The 14,079-nt window shown below is 39.8% G+C and overlaps 1 protein-coding gene across 1 annotated transcript in view; it reads right to left on the bottom strand.

Annotated features, from left to right (window-relative positions):
- LOC138056463 (uncharacterized) overlaps positions 1–13,561 on the bottom strand; it is a 33,451-nt gene extending 19,890 nt beyond the window's left edge. The window contains 10 exon segments of the mRNA XM_068902268.1: positions 938–1,025; positions 2,223–2,324; positions 3,638–3,692; positions 3,802–3,935; positions 4,457–4,555; positions 6,820–9,405; positions 9,408–10,194; positions 11,002–11,035; positions 13,015–13,077; positions 13,373–13,561. Of these exon segments, the coding sequence (XP_068758369.1) occupies positions 938–1,025; positions 2,223–2,324; positions 3,638–3,692; positions 3,802–3,935; positions 4,457–4,555; positions 6,820–9,405; positions 9,408–10,194; positions 11,002–11,035; positions 13,015–13,077; positions 13,373–13,406 (3,982 nt within the window). The 5' untranslated portion in view covers positions 13,407–13,561.
- Positions 13,562–14,079: the final 518 nt, after the last annotated feature.

The following is a 14,079-nucleotide window of genomic DNA, read 5'->3' as shown; positions in this document are numbered from 1 at the left end:
CTGTCACTGATAATGCGAAAGTCATCATCATCATCACCATCATCTCATCTCTACCCTCTTCTAAATTGAGGTAATTAGTTAAGACTGGACTTCATCCAGGGGTCTACGGTCATCACCTGTAAAAACTGTCTCAATAGGTCCATTCCCATGGTTTCATTTCCTTCTGCGATTGGGCCTTCCCGGCCTCAGAATGCCAGCCGTTGCAAGCACACATGTTTTCTGGATTGTTCCGAAAGATACATCTCTTCCCTCCCAATATCATTCTCGTCACCTGAGATCGGATCGACCCAGGGCTCTGGGAAACTCTATGTCCGAGAACACGCACCATAGGTTTCTTATAGCCAAAAATTGGCTATTTGAACCTTACGGCGCCTGCTCACTCCTCGTGCGAACATGAATGCACCAATTAGAGACGCTTTTGACTGTTCTACACGAAAACCAACGAGAAGATACTTTGTTTCAGGGTTCCCCAGAGCTCTTCTCTCTCTCAGTCAAGAGAAGAGCTCTGGGGTCGAGATTGCCCCAATATTTAAAGGAACAGCTCCACAGTTCTGCGTATGTCCAAGGTTTGGTGCTAGCAGTAGTAAATTTCACGGTGTTATCCTGAACCAGGTGACGTTCGTTAATTACAGAGAGCATTAAAGCAAATACACTGAATGACTGAGGACCAAATTTGGTGTAAGATTCTGTGGGTTGAATTTACTGTACGGGCCTAACGTTTTATTCTACGCACGAGTTGTCACAACGCGCGAGTTGTCTGCTAGCTTCCGTTTCCTTCATCACTGCTTTTGATTGTTTCAATAACAATGAAATTAAATAGGCTGACGTGATAGTTTGCTCATGCGCAAAGACGTGAAACCCTCCCTTTAATCATCACTATCATCATTTTCTCACCTTAAATTAAAATCTTGAAACCTCAAAACAAGTTGTTACTAACCTATAAGAAGCAGTCTGTAGCTCGGTATCCTCTGAACAGGTTTCAGCATATAAGATGAGAGAACCAGGCCGTGGCATCGTTTACTTGCCTACAAAAAATTATTATCACAGATCTAGAATGCCCTGTGCACATTTACCCGTGTAGGGTCGTACCTCTTGTTGAACACTATATTCCTTTGGCCGTATCCAGGTGATCTGGTGACGTAATTTGGAGGACTGGGAAGAAAAATTTTAACGCCGTATCGCACAACCGTGCGCGGCCTTAACTGTTGCTTCCAAACTCCCTGCAGTATTGCCATCGCCAAAACTCAACAGATCATTACGTGTCTACCACATTTCCTGTTACTGAATGAACATTCAAGTAGACCCGACAAGATCTAACCTCGCCTCTGCCACGTTGAATTCGAAAATAAGGCCGCGCACGGTTGTGGGATACGGCGTTAAAATTTTTCTCCCCAGTCCTCCGAATTACGTCACCAGATCACCTGGATAGTGTCGTATTTCCTATTGTTTTCTGTGCTAAATCCATTGTTACCTTTGTTCATTCTATTGTTCTTTTGGCCAATCCTGAAGCCCTTTCAATGACGTACGACACGACGCATAGGTTTGGTTATGACGTCATCGTACGAAATCGTACGGTACGACCGTCCGTCCGTACGTTCAACTTTTCATGTGAGCCAATAAGCGAAATGTCGCACTTCTTTGGCGGGAAGTTGCACGGGTTGGCCCCGCTTTTTGGCGGGAAGTTGCATGGCCAGTAGTAAAACAAGCAAAAGTTTTGAGGACAACCAAAAACCAATCTAACTCTTTTTTTAAATACGTCGTACAACGAGGAAAGAAGAGAAAGACATACAGAGAGAGGAAAAGAAAACAGAAAGCAGGCAACGAGTAAGCCACGCTGAACGTGAAAGAGAGGGACTGCGACCATGAGAAAACAGGTGAAATATCAGTGACAAACAACGAGAGAGACAGAGCAAGAAGCAGCCCGAATAAACAGACAAGATTATCGTGACGAGCAGCGGAAGAAATAGCGAGCACGAGCAGGAGAAAACCGGCTGAATGGTCTCGAAAAACGGCGAAAAGACTGCTCGAAAGGGCACGGGAAACTGGACTAATTTACAGCAACGAGAAGACCGGAATGGTCGAATGGTGAGTAGACTAGTTATAAAAATATCTGAAAACAAAAAACATATGTAAATAAATTTGAGGAGCTCCGCTTTTAGGCTTGCCTTAGAAATATATATAATAGATCTAATCAATCACTACATCGGATAATCACAAATCACCTGGAATTGGGTAACTAAATTGGCAAACTCAGCATTCTCTTTCACTGTGACTTGAAACACATCCATTGCTTTATCATATCCATTAACATACTGGGTATACATCTGTATAAATAAAAATATGATAGTAAGTACTGTAAGTAAGTAAACACTCGATTTAATGAGGGTAGCAGCTCATATCGTTGCAACAATAATAAACATACATGTGGCCTTCACTCCCTCAGAATTCATACCAGACCACAACACCACTGTTCAACTCCACGCCCTCCTCTTTCCGAATAGTGTGTGTGGGATCTTTAACTGGAACTATTAAACCAGAAGGTTGTGAGACGGGGCCTACGGTTTATATTCCTTATCCGAAAAGACATGAAAGTCTAAGCATTTGCAGATATCATTACAATGGCAGCACTTTCTCGTCAGTTACTTTAAGACCAGGAGTGTTGTTCTGGTCAGAGTTGAACTCACGACCTCCCGCATTCATGGCAGCCCGATGCTTAACCAACTGAGCCAAACAATCAGCAGTCCAAGAATGTGAGAAAGATAATGTGGAGATGCCAGTGACAAAGTAATTGTGTTGGTGATGTCCAGAGCGGTTTTCAATTGAGTGTCGAAATTATTTAGCAAATTGCTTTCGTTTTGCATTAGTTCACTCAGTGATAGGTTCAAAGTTCTCGTGCCACTTTTTCAACCAATCAGAAATGAAACCGAAACCAATCGTGGCTCGCGCATGCACCTTTTCCCGCGCTTTGTGTAAACACTTCAAGTTTTTATTGGTTTACTGGATTGTTTCCTTCATTTTTGATTGGCTAAAGTAATTACTTTGGTTTTGGTTTTACGACACTCGTTTGAAACTTGCTCTAATGATGGCAGTGATCATGATAATGTCCATGAAGATGACAACGATTATGCTTTGATGAAGCACACGATGTTCTTGAAGTTCATTTTTTGACGAAGACAATACATGTCTCAGATGAGAAATCATCCATCATCAGTTGTACAGTTACAAATAAAATGCAAATATGCAATAAATGTGTTGCAGGATAATGATGTCTTATGACAAGTTGCTGTTGATGATGATGACAATGATGAATTGTTGGTGGGAGTGGGGGTGGGGGTGATGACAATAATTATTGCAACTGGCAATGAGAAACAATGGTTCAGATGACAATACAAAAACATTATTGGAAAGAGAATGCCATTTAAATGACAATGCAACAATGATGTTGATGATGATCAAAATGACATTGACGTTCATAAATATTTCAAATGTTCCAAGAAAGGAACTACACCATGGCTGAGAAAATGAGAACTACTTGGAAACGTCCCTTCAACAGGTCCTTCCATGTAATGAGACTCTTGCATTTTTTTACCTTCAAAAAGAGTCTGTAATAATTTTATGGTCTTTGCAAACAATATACCTTTAAAAAATGTCCGTATTTCTTGATTATGTCACCAATTCTCTCATGCTGTTCCCTGAAAGAAATTTTGACACAATGAAACTTTCAAAAATGCTATTCTTATCAGCATTGCTATTAATTAAAAACGATAGTAATAACATTTTCTAATAAAAATTATTTTGTACCAAGTGACCATCCTTTCTTCCAGTTCCTGCAGAAATCTTGAATCAAGCAAATAGATATTCTCTAAATCCCGGAATATGTCAGACAAAACAGAGTCGGCCACAACATTAGCTGCCTTGATAGTGCCATAACACTCCTAACGAGGAAAAGAACAATATAAAAGTAAAATGTAATCTTGGTTTTCACTGATGCATGTGGTCAGCATTTGCTGTCAACATCATACGGCAAAAGGAAGGAAGGAAGCTACTCATCATAAAGAGTGGAATCAATAGTAAGTGTTAGTCATTAGTTCTTATTTTATCCTCAGAGATATTAGCATGTTTCATTACAATTTTAAATTCAAGTTTAAATAAGGTAATCGAATAACGTTGTATAAAACACCTTACTATAAACCCCCTTTTTATCATTTTCATGCCTGACAAGACTGATCCTTTGTAATCGGAGTGTGGGTTCTTTTACATTGTACATCCCACTGAGTTTTTTATCACTGAAGTGACAAGAAATTGGCCTTACAGTTTTATCACCCGGATAATCCTTTGTCCTAAAATGAAGTACAATGAATTGCAGATTCATTGCCGATACAAAGAACGCACTTTCTTTGAGTTGTGTAAAGACCACGAGTGTTAGTTGCATAACAGCAAAAATGTATAAACTTACCTCAAAAACAAGTTTTAAGGCATCCACAAATGAACGTTCAGTAGAAAGAATTTCATGGGCAATGTAGTAAGTTTTTGGCTTTGGTGGACCCTGTTGGCCCTATTGACAGAAAAATGAAATACTGGGTAATTTTACAAAATAATTAAAATAATGTTATTAATAGAGGCTGGGTGCTTGCATAACTAAGGGCTGATGCCACCAATCCCCAAGCTGGGAACTCAAGGTATTACACCACACAAGCCTGCCTTACTGACAACCTGGCCAGGGTACCCACCCACCGAACCCAGCCACAAACTGAACAGCCAAACAAAAAACATAATCGCACAGTGGAATTAACAAAAGAAAAAGAAAGGAAAATAAATAAGTAAGTTAAAGGGGGGAAGGGTAGGAGGGGAATGATCAGAAAATGCAAACTTCACAGTATACCATGGACAGTAAGCAGCTATCAGAGGCACCTTCTTTATGCTCTTGGCCCATGTGTACCAGGTCAGACAGGAGCAGGCCATGGGAACTGACGACGTTAAAGTCACGGCAATGAACATGACTTGTACCAGTACAAGGAGGAGTTGCGTTTTTGCAAACGTTGGCCATGTAGCACTCATATTTTGAAAAGACTTAACTTATTAGAGTGCAATGTGAAGCGCTAAGTATCTATCCCATATGAACCATGTGAGCGTTAGCCCTACTGATGGAAATGGGCCCACACAAGGACAGAGAAAAACTTTGACCAGGGTGGGAAATGAACATTTGCAAAACATAATCCCTCCTAATATTCCTCCTTTGCAGCCATCTTTCAGGATGTCATGCAGCGCTCCCCGAAAGAAACAGCTGCTCACATTAGAAACACATTCCTTTCCCATTGTTTTGAAAGTCTATTAAAACAAACAAAAAGGTAAGCCAATTGAGTGTGAGGAAAATCATTCATTGCAATTTTCTGGCAGCCCCATGTAGGTATTTAGGTTGAAACACCAAAAAAATCTTGAAAGAGTATTTATTTTCGGCGGCAATAGTACCCATAATTTTGCAACAGTATACAGTACTGGAAACTATTTGTGTATTTGCCTGGTTTCTGGCCGCAGATCGAATCTGTGTTTTGACCTAGGCAAAACTTCATCTACCATACGATCACGCCAAAACGCAGACTGCAGACTTTGCAGACCACGCAGACCAGGGGTAAAATATGGTGTTACCCTCAATATTATTGAGAGCTAACCGTAAACAGGCTAAGCTGAATATTATTTAGGCCTAATTAGGTTAAAGGGGCTAGGTCACGCAATTTTAGGCAATTTCAGCACTGATCGAATGGTCATAGAATTAACTAAAATATCAAAATAACTGTTCAAAACTATAGAAGATCTCTAACAAAACGCAGGGAAGCCAATAAGGGACACGGATGGACAAAACTGGAGAGGATTGAAATGGATTGAATTTGGGTAAATTTGAAAAACGTCGGCCCACCGTTTTTCAAAATTACATCAGTCTATATTAAAATGTCATTTACAAAGCTGGAAAATCATTCGCAGTTGTTCTGTGGCCGTGATTTTGAAAATGAAAGACTCAATTTGACGTTTAGAGCTCATAATTAACAAAATTAAACAAAATTACCTAAAATAGCGTGACCTAGCCCCTTTAACAGAATGTTATTTAGGCCTAATTCAGGCTAATTGAATTTTCATTGTACAGACGGTCTGCACAGTCTGCAGTCTGCATTTTTCAGTGTCCCTCTACCATAACAAAAAGCCTTGCTTTTACCTAGGTCTTTTACAGATGCAGTCAGATTTTGACTAGACATTAATTTGCTTTGGTTTTAGCTCTGTTTTCATGCATAATGGCAGTTGAGAATACATGAAATTAATAAAATTGCATGTACAGGAAGACTTGATTTTGAAGTCAGTAAAAATATCGAATAATGTGATTATAATTTATTAACATCCTTTCATTCTTTCAGTTCTCTACTTATTCTTGAACTCATGGTGAATGTGGTGGCTGTGAAAAATACACAAGACAGACCTGCACATATGTGGTCATCAAGAGCATTAATGAAATGAGACGTATTATTGGTCGAGTTGCTCAATACAGTTCCAGAAAATGGAACTGTAGCTGTGATTGGCTCAACCCGAGAAAGGAATTTGGTTCCAATGTGAGCAGCCATTCCTTTCGGGGAAGTGTTGCGTGACATCCTAAAAGACACCTGCGAAGGAGAATATTATTGACTGCAAGGAAGTGCCGGTTTCCAACACATGAATGTGTAAACCCGTGCATGTTGCTTGTGCTTATGTTTGCATAACTATAGTGAAACCTAAGCTTTAGAGACTTCTATTTGAAATTTACTCAATTTCTTAAAAAAATAACAGGAACCTCACCTTTGGTGCATGTTGTTCGACATCAGAATCTGAGTCAGACTCCAAATCATTTCCAGGTGACATCAGGGCAGGCACAGCGCTGTCACTGCTGACAATACTGATCCTATTAACAGGAGGCGGGGGTCGAGGAGGGGCTATCTTACGTTTAGAGCCAGATTCATTTTCCTTGTCGCCCTCTACAAATATCTCCAGGTTGTGTGGAGTAACACCTGGTGGTGCAGAAATAGCTACCTGAGGTACTAGAGCATTTACCCTTCTCCGAGGAATTGGAGAAGGTGACCCATCATTTGCTAAAGGAGAATCAGACGTCTCTGTGGCTTGAGCCAATTTTGATGTTTTTCTTGGGACAGGGCTTGGTGGTGTTCCTGGCTCTTTGCTTTCAAACACAGATGTTGCTGTCTTACTACTCTTCCATGGAACAGCACTTGGTGAGGATTCATGTACCTCAATTTTTGGTGAAGGCCATTCTGGAACTTCATTTTTGCTCCCTTTTCTAGGAACCGGTGTTGGTGAACTTCGTGATTCATGAATGATAGGTGAGACATCACCAACAGCAACTCGCATCCTTGGGACAGGTTTTGGAGACTCAGTTAAAGAAGAATTAGACTTATCCTTTTTATCAGAATCAAGGCTCGTCCTTGGTGGTTTAGGTGGAGGGCCTAGTGTTGTAGCCATAATGGTCTCATTCTCTTGCCGAGGAACAGCATAGATGCCATCACTCCCCTGAGCAAATGAGCTAGCCCCTTCTGTCGTGCAGTCAGCAACAGGAAGTGCTTTGGGAACACTGGGGACAGCATACAGCCCAACATCTTGCACCAAAATTGGTTTTGGAACAGAATATTGATTTTCTTGAACAACACAGCGTGCTGCAACCACACATGGAGTACTATATATATTTTCGTTGTCATCATGATAGTGATGAACTGGAATTACTTGACGCGGCACCCTATATATGGCTTCATCATCTGATACACGCTGCACCGGATGTGGTGTTGAATAAACCGCAGCTTCATACTTACTAAAAGAATGGGACCTTCGAGCATGACTGTCCATACTTTTCCTCTTCTCCTCAATTTGTCGTTTTTTCACCATTAAATCAAAGTCAACATTCTCATAAGTATGCTTTCTTTGCTTGCTTTTAAGATTCACCCCATTCAGTGGCACAACCTCAGAAGAAGGTGGTTCCATTTCATTTTCAGTTTCATTGTCTTTTGAATCTGGTTTGCAATTGCTATCAAGTACTTCAACATGTGTAGCAGTGACCTCAACATCTTCAAATCCTCTGGAACAATCGCCAACATCACTTAAAGGAGTCTCCAAAGCATCCTCTGCTGTTTGCAACAAACTGCCTTCCATTAAAGATTCTGATGGGTTTTCTTCTATTGTTATTTCTTCAAGCACTGCAGAACCTGATACAGAATCTATATTGTTTGTTGATTCTTCAACTAGTTCCCTTTCAGTAACATCTTCATCCACTTCTGAATCCAGAACATATTCCCCCGACTTTTCTTCTTGATTTATTTCTTCATCAGCAGTCTCATATTTCTCTTCTGGCAAGAGGTCATCTAAATTAGAATGCACCTCAGCTGCATTCACCAAAATATTATCTTCATGTTTGTCCCCTCCTTGTTCTATCAGAACTTCAACATCCTGTTTGCTTACAACTTCACTCTCCAACAAAGAAGAATTGTCTTCCAATTCTTCCTTTTCTTTTGTTTCACTTTTGTCATCGGTCTTTAACTCCAATGCAATTTCCTCCACAGCCTCAGCATCAACCTCAGCCTTGCCTTCTGTCACTGCATGATCACTCACTGAAACAAAAGTCCCTTCTCTGATGGGTTCAGCGATGATAACTTCTCCATTGTCTCGTACCTCATTCTGTACCAAGTCTGTAGACGTATTAACTAAGATCTCATCACTTTCAAACTCATCATATTTGGGTCCACTGACTTGCGTGAACAACTGGACATCAACTTCTACTGACACTTCATGCTTAAAATTCTCCTCGGTTGACTCCTCAACCACCACGCTTCCAACAGTCTTTTGATTTACATCTTCGCCATATTCATGCGAAAAAGCTAAAACACTTTCTCCTGTTCCATCACTATTTTTACCATGATTTTCCATGTCTGGTTCAAAAGTTTCAGCAACAACATTTTCATAATCATCTTCACTTTTGATGTTTTCAGTCATTTCAACTCTATCTTCACATGCTCCACTATCAACATTACTGTCTCCTGCACCACATAACTCACTAAAATCCTCTGATTTCTTCCCATCCACAGTTTCAACAAAATCATCTTTGACTGTCCCTGCTACATCATCAAGTTTCTTCTCTTCCTGGTCCTTGATCATAGTCACTGAACATACTTCCTCAAGAACAACGCTGTACACAACTTTAACATTTTCGTTAGAATCACTTTCACTCAAGCTTTCCTCACCAGAAAACTGTCTCTTCAAAACATCATCAGCACCATCACTACCAAAACCTTCCTCATTGCCTTTTGAGTCCAACAAAGGAGTATTTGCTTTGTTCAATACAATGGCTCTTTCAACAAAGCTATCTTCTTCTTCTTCTTCTTCTTCTTCTCTTCACTCACAGCCCTAGCTTCAAATTCTAAATTTTCCAGTGGATCAGGGGACTCTTTTCCAGAAATAATATCACAGGGCAGAATTTTGTTATCACTAGAGATTGTCTTTGATTCTGATGAAGATAAATCGTTTTCACGCAATTCGAGATCCAGCTCTTTTTCAAGGCCATTCACTGTTCCACCATTTGTGTTTGTTGGAACCAGCCCGCTGGGGATTTGCTCCTCTGGTGAACTATCTCCAGGAAATGTCAATGGCTTATCGCTTGGATAATGTCCATTCGTAGGGACACTAATTTCAGATACTTTTTCAGTACAATTTCCTTCCTCTGCATTCAAATCAAACTGCAAAGCTAGATCATTGGTTTGATCAGAACAAGATACTTTCTTGACTTCTTTCTGAACAGCTGGTTGAATTTCACTATCTACAATACTAACATCCCGTTGCAAAGATTTTCTTTTTGGGACATAATTCTTTGGTTTTGGAGGCACTGGCGGTTTTGGTTTTTTCCCGACAGTGGTTGCCTTTAAGTTATCTGGCACAGATGTTTTGCGCCCAAGCGAGCTTCCCCGAGGGGGAGGGGGTGGTCTTGGCTTCTTTTTCTTTTGGTCTGTAACCTTGTTTTGTTTTGTTGGCAAGCTGTTGCTGTTTACAGGCTTTGAAGGAGCGATAACTTGACTCTTCTCCTTTTTTCCCATTGGAGGACTTGAGTCATTAGATTGACTGTTACTGAGTGTTCCATTCTTTTTGTACCTCCTTGGTGGGGGAATAGGCATTGATGATGACCTGTAAAGGCCACAATGTGAGAGAACAAATTTACTGCCATATTAAAACAGGGTTCTTGCTACTCCTTGAAGTCCTTGAAAAGCCCTAGAATTTGAGTTCGGACTTCAAGGATGCTTGAAAAGCCCTTGAAAAAAAGGATTTGATGGGAAACTGCTTGAAAACTGCTTGAAGTTTTGCTTGGGTGAAAATTGTTGAGAATTCTTGAGATTTTATCATGCTAAGTGAAAGAGACATTCCAAAAATTGAGCCCAAGTTTAACTACATCGTACTGGGGCAAGATTAAATGCAAAAATTATTAAAATGCCTGCGTCGGCAGTTAACTCACAGGACATGGATAAGAATATCAATTAAGGTACATGTAGGCTTTTTCAGCAAAGAAAACACTGAGACATAATGTACAGCATAGAAATCTTCTTACAAACATCCCATGAAAACACAATTTCTTTTTCCTGAAAACTCCATGAATATTCCTGGAATTTTGTAAGCAAAATCCAGCATGAACCCTGTTAAAATGGTGCCTAGAGTGTAAAGTCTGAATTGTTCAATCCAGTTTCACGCACATGATACTAGTGCCCAGCTTTTGTGCAGCCCAGAAACTATTGGGAGCTTCCTTAACACTCGTGAGAGGGATGGGGTTAATCCATTCCTTAAGAATGGGACAGTTAGACACTTATTATTATAGATTTTACTCGGTCTAACGCCAGATGATTTTACTCATCAATGGGTGCTAGTTCCGGGGTGAACAACATCCACTCAAAAACTACAGTTTTGGTATTTAAGACATGAATTTCATTCATCTAGACTTACTTTGATTGTGGGTCACCATCATCACTAATATTTCCTGTGGAAAAAAGGAGTTTTCAGCTCAATGCTTTCAATGCTTAAATGGATCATAAAATAAGAAAATATTCACCACAAGGAAATTAGAAGAAAGCACAGCTGAATACTCTAAATAATTTGTCAAGAAAAACACCCTAAAATATATCTCAGTCTTGGTGTAAATGCTAGTTTTATTTGTTGATTATTCTGTACAATCGCACCAGTCCGTCCGAGCCTTTAGGTCACATGATTTGATCGAGGTTCATTCCAGTTTAGGTCAAACCTCGGCGCTACACATTTTTGTTGACTATGTTGTTATTTGCCCCGTTTATGGTTAAAGGAACACTAATCGGACTGTCATTGTCAAGGAATTTACAGAAAATCTAAGGGATTGAACATTACAAAATTAACACTCGTGAATCAAGGTTACGGTAAACACGAATTTTCGTATTGTAAAGAGGACAGTGTCGAGCATTTCCCGCGTTGATCTAAACGAACCAACGAAAGATTTACAGCTGTTACACTTGGGGTATTTATAAAATAATGTTAAAGGAGTTCTTCCCATTTCACATGGCCAGCACATGTGGACTCCGTTAAATGGGGCAACATTTTTGTCTTGTGTCAATACCGGTACTTGCTAAGGTTGACTTGACTGGGTGGGTCACACCCTTAACCACAACAACCTTTTGCCATGTAAATGAGGCCTAACTATTCTCTTTCAAACTGTCAACGATTGCAATTTATTGTGACAAAAGTGCCACACTTGCCAGTCAATCTTCTGGACAGGTTTCATACTATGTTGCATTTCTTGCAAGTTACCTAAGCTCACCCTCAACAATCACAAATAAAAGGCCCCACAAGTTGCAGAAAATATGACTTCACAATAATAATAACAGCAACTTTCTTCAACAGTTAATTAAATGAAAGGGAAGGATACCAGAGGTTTCATCGAGCATATCCGACCGCAGCCAAACGTGATTGACTGAGAGTCGATTTTGATGAGGGAGGAAAACCGGAGTGCCTAGAGAAAAACCTGAAACTCAGCCCACATACGACCCAAAGCCAGGGTTGAACCCGGGTCACAGAGGTGGGAGGCGCAGTTGATAACCGCTAAACCACTCTGACTCCTGCAAAAAAATGTGTTGCAAGTTGCAAAAAGTCTTCACAAAAGTGGAATGGACTTCTGCTTCTGACAACAATCACCACAGCAATAAAATTGCAAGAAATGTACATGTCAGAGCGTGTTACATTACAGTAGGCATTTTTTTGTGTGTAATATGCGACTGAATAAAATTGCATAACAAATGGTTGCACAAATTGCCATATGAACATTTGGCTTAATAGTTCACATCAAGAGGAGAAATCTACGGACAATACATGAACATAAACTCCTCAGAACTCTAAATAATTATTTATTCACTTTTTATGTTTCATGAAATTTAAAGACAAGTTCCATGATACGTAATCATAAAATTATGCTGAGCGCATTTCGTGAAAACAATATGCAGTAGACAATAAAGTTATGTGTTTAACTGTCTGAGAGAGGTTTTTCACTTATCACGGTGTAAACAAACCAAAGTTCAATTTGTCAACTTAAAAAATAAACGTTGTCTTAGGTTAATCCTTGTTTATATCAACATTACAAGACCTTGACAATTTAAGTTGCCTTCAACACGATCAACTTATTGGGAGCGGATGGATTGCCAAGAAAGGCGCTTTGACAATATGCTATGTGTAGCTCTGTCTTCACTCGAACGTGACAAGATATGCATGATCTCAGTCTTTTGCTTAAAGGTAAAAAAAGATCGGAAAAGATACAATGATCGGCAAATGGACTGGTGAAAAAATTAAGCACTTAAACACAAGGGGACTAAAGAGGAATCAACAATTATGAAATTTAGGTTTAAGTTTGCGCAAAAGCATAAAGTAGCGTGAAGAACAAATTAATCAAGATTGTGATTTCCCGATCGAAGTTTATTATAATAATTTTGACTCACATACCGATAAATTCTTCGCGGCTTTTTTTCCTCAACGGAGGACTTTCACAAAAACTTGATTGTCTGCCTGTAAAATCCAAGGAAATAAAAGAATTAGAAGAAAGGCGATCTCGTATGGCCATAAAACAAGTTGAATTTCAGGCGGAAATAACAGAGAGCCGAATATCTCTTTGACGCGATCTGAAATAGGTCAAAACTACAGAACATCTAACCACAGTCTACTCTAATTTTGGGTGATTCTATTTGTTCATTAAATAACGTGATGGTTATTGAAATAAATAGATGTGGGTTTTCAGCATTTTGACTTTCCTACGAGACACCCCTTAAATATTTCAGAAATTTAGCTTGTGGGATAATTTTACCTTCAAATGCTTTGGCCTTCTCTTTTACACTCATGCTCTTTCAAGCAGGCGATGAAGAACTTCCTACTTAGCATCTGCAAGGATTACATGTCTGATTTCAAATGCTATTACTGCCCATACTGTGTACAATCCACATTAGTTTGCGAGAAAATGTCACTTCCTCTGCGATCGATGGTTCAATCACATGATTTACATACGACAAACCGCTGTCCTTTTCCTTTCGCGAACAAAGGGTCGTAATTTCATTATATGCAAATGCAGGCTCGTCGCCAAAGTACATTTACAGGTAGTGTTTTTTTGCCGGAAGGAACAACTGAAGCGGAACAAGAAAAGCTATAAAGAGATAAGGAATACACCCATAAGGGTTATCAAAAAATTCCCAATGGTCGCTGCGGTTTTGGTGAAACAAAAGAGAGCCGGGAGTTGGCAACGTAAAAATGTTCTGGCGATATTAAAATTCATGAAATATCGAAAATTTTACGAAAACATGACTGCAAAAAAATTAGTTGTGGCTCGTCAATCAAGGTAAGAACATTTGAACGAAGAGCAGGTCTCAATTATGAAAATTTTACGCAGAAATTTAGCGACGATTTTCTAACACTGTGCATCTACCATAGCTTTATTGGCTGTCGGGGAAGGTACGTTTTTTTCTTGGGGCGGAGGAGGTGGGGAGGGCTGGGGCCTCAGAGGGGAAGTGAGCACCAAAG

The sequence above is a fragment of the Montipora capricornis genome, chromosome 7 (genome assembly GCF_036669925.1).
Source record: "Montipora capricornis isolate CH-2021 chromosome 7, ASM3666992v2, whole genome shotgun sequence".
Lineage (NCBI taxonomy): Eukaryota > Metazoa > Cnidaria > Anthozoa > Scleractinia > Acroporidae > Montipora > Montipora capricornis.
Note: the sequence above shows the minus strand (reverse complement) of the source record. Positions and strands in the feature narration are given on the sequence as shown.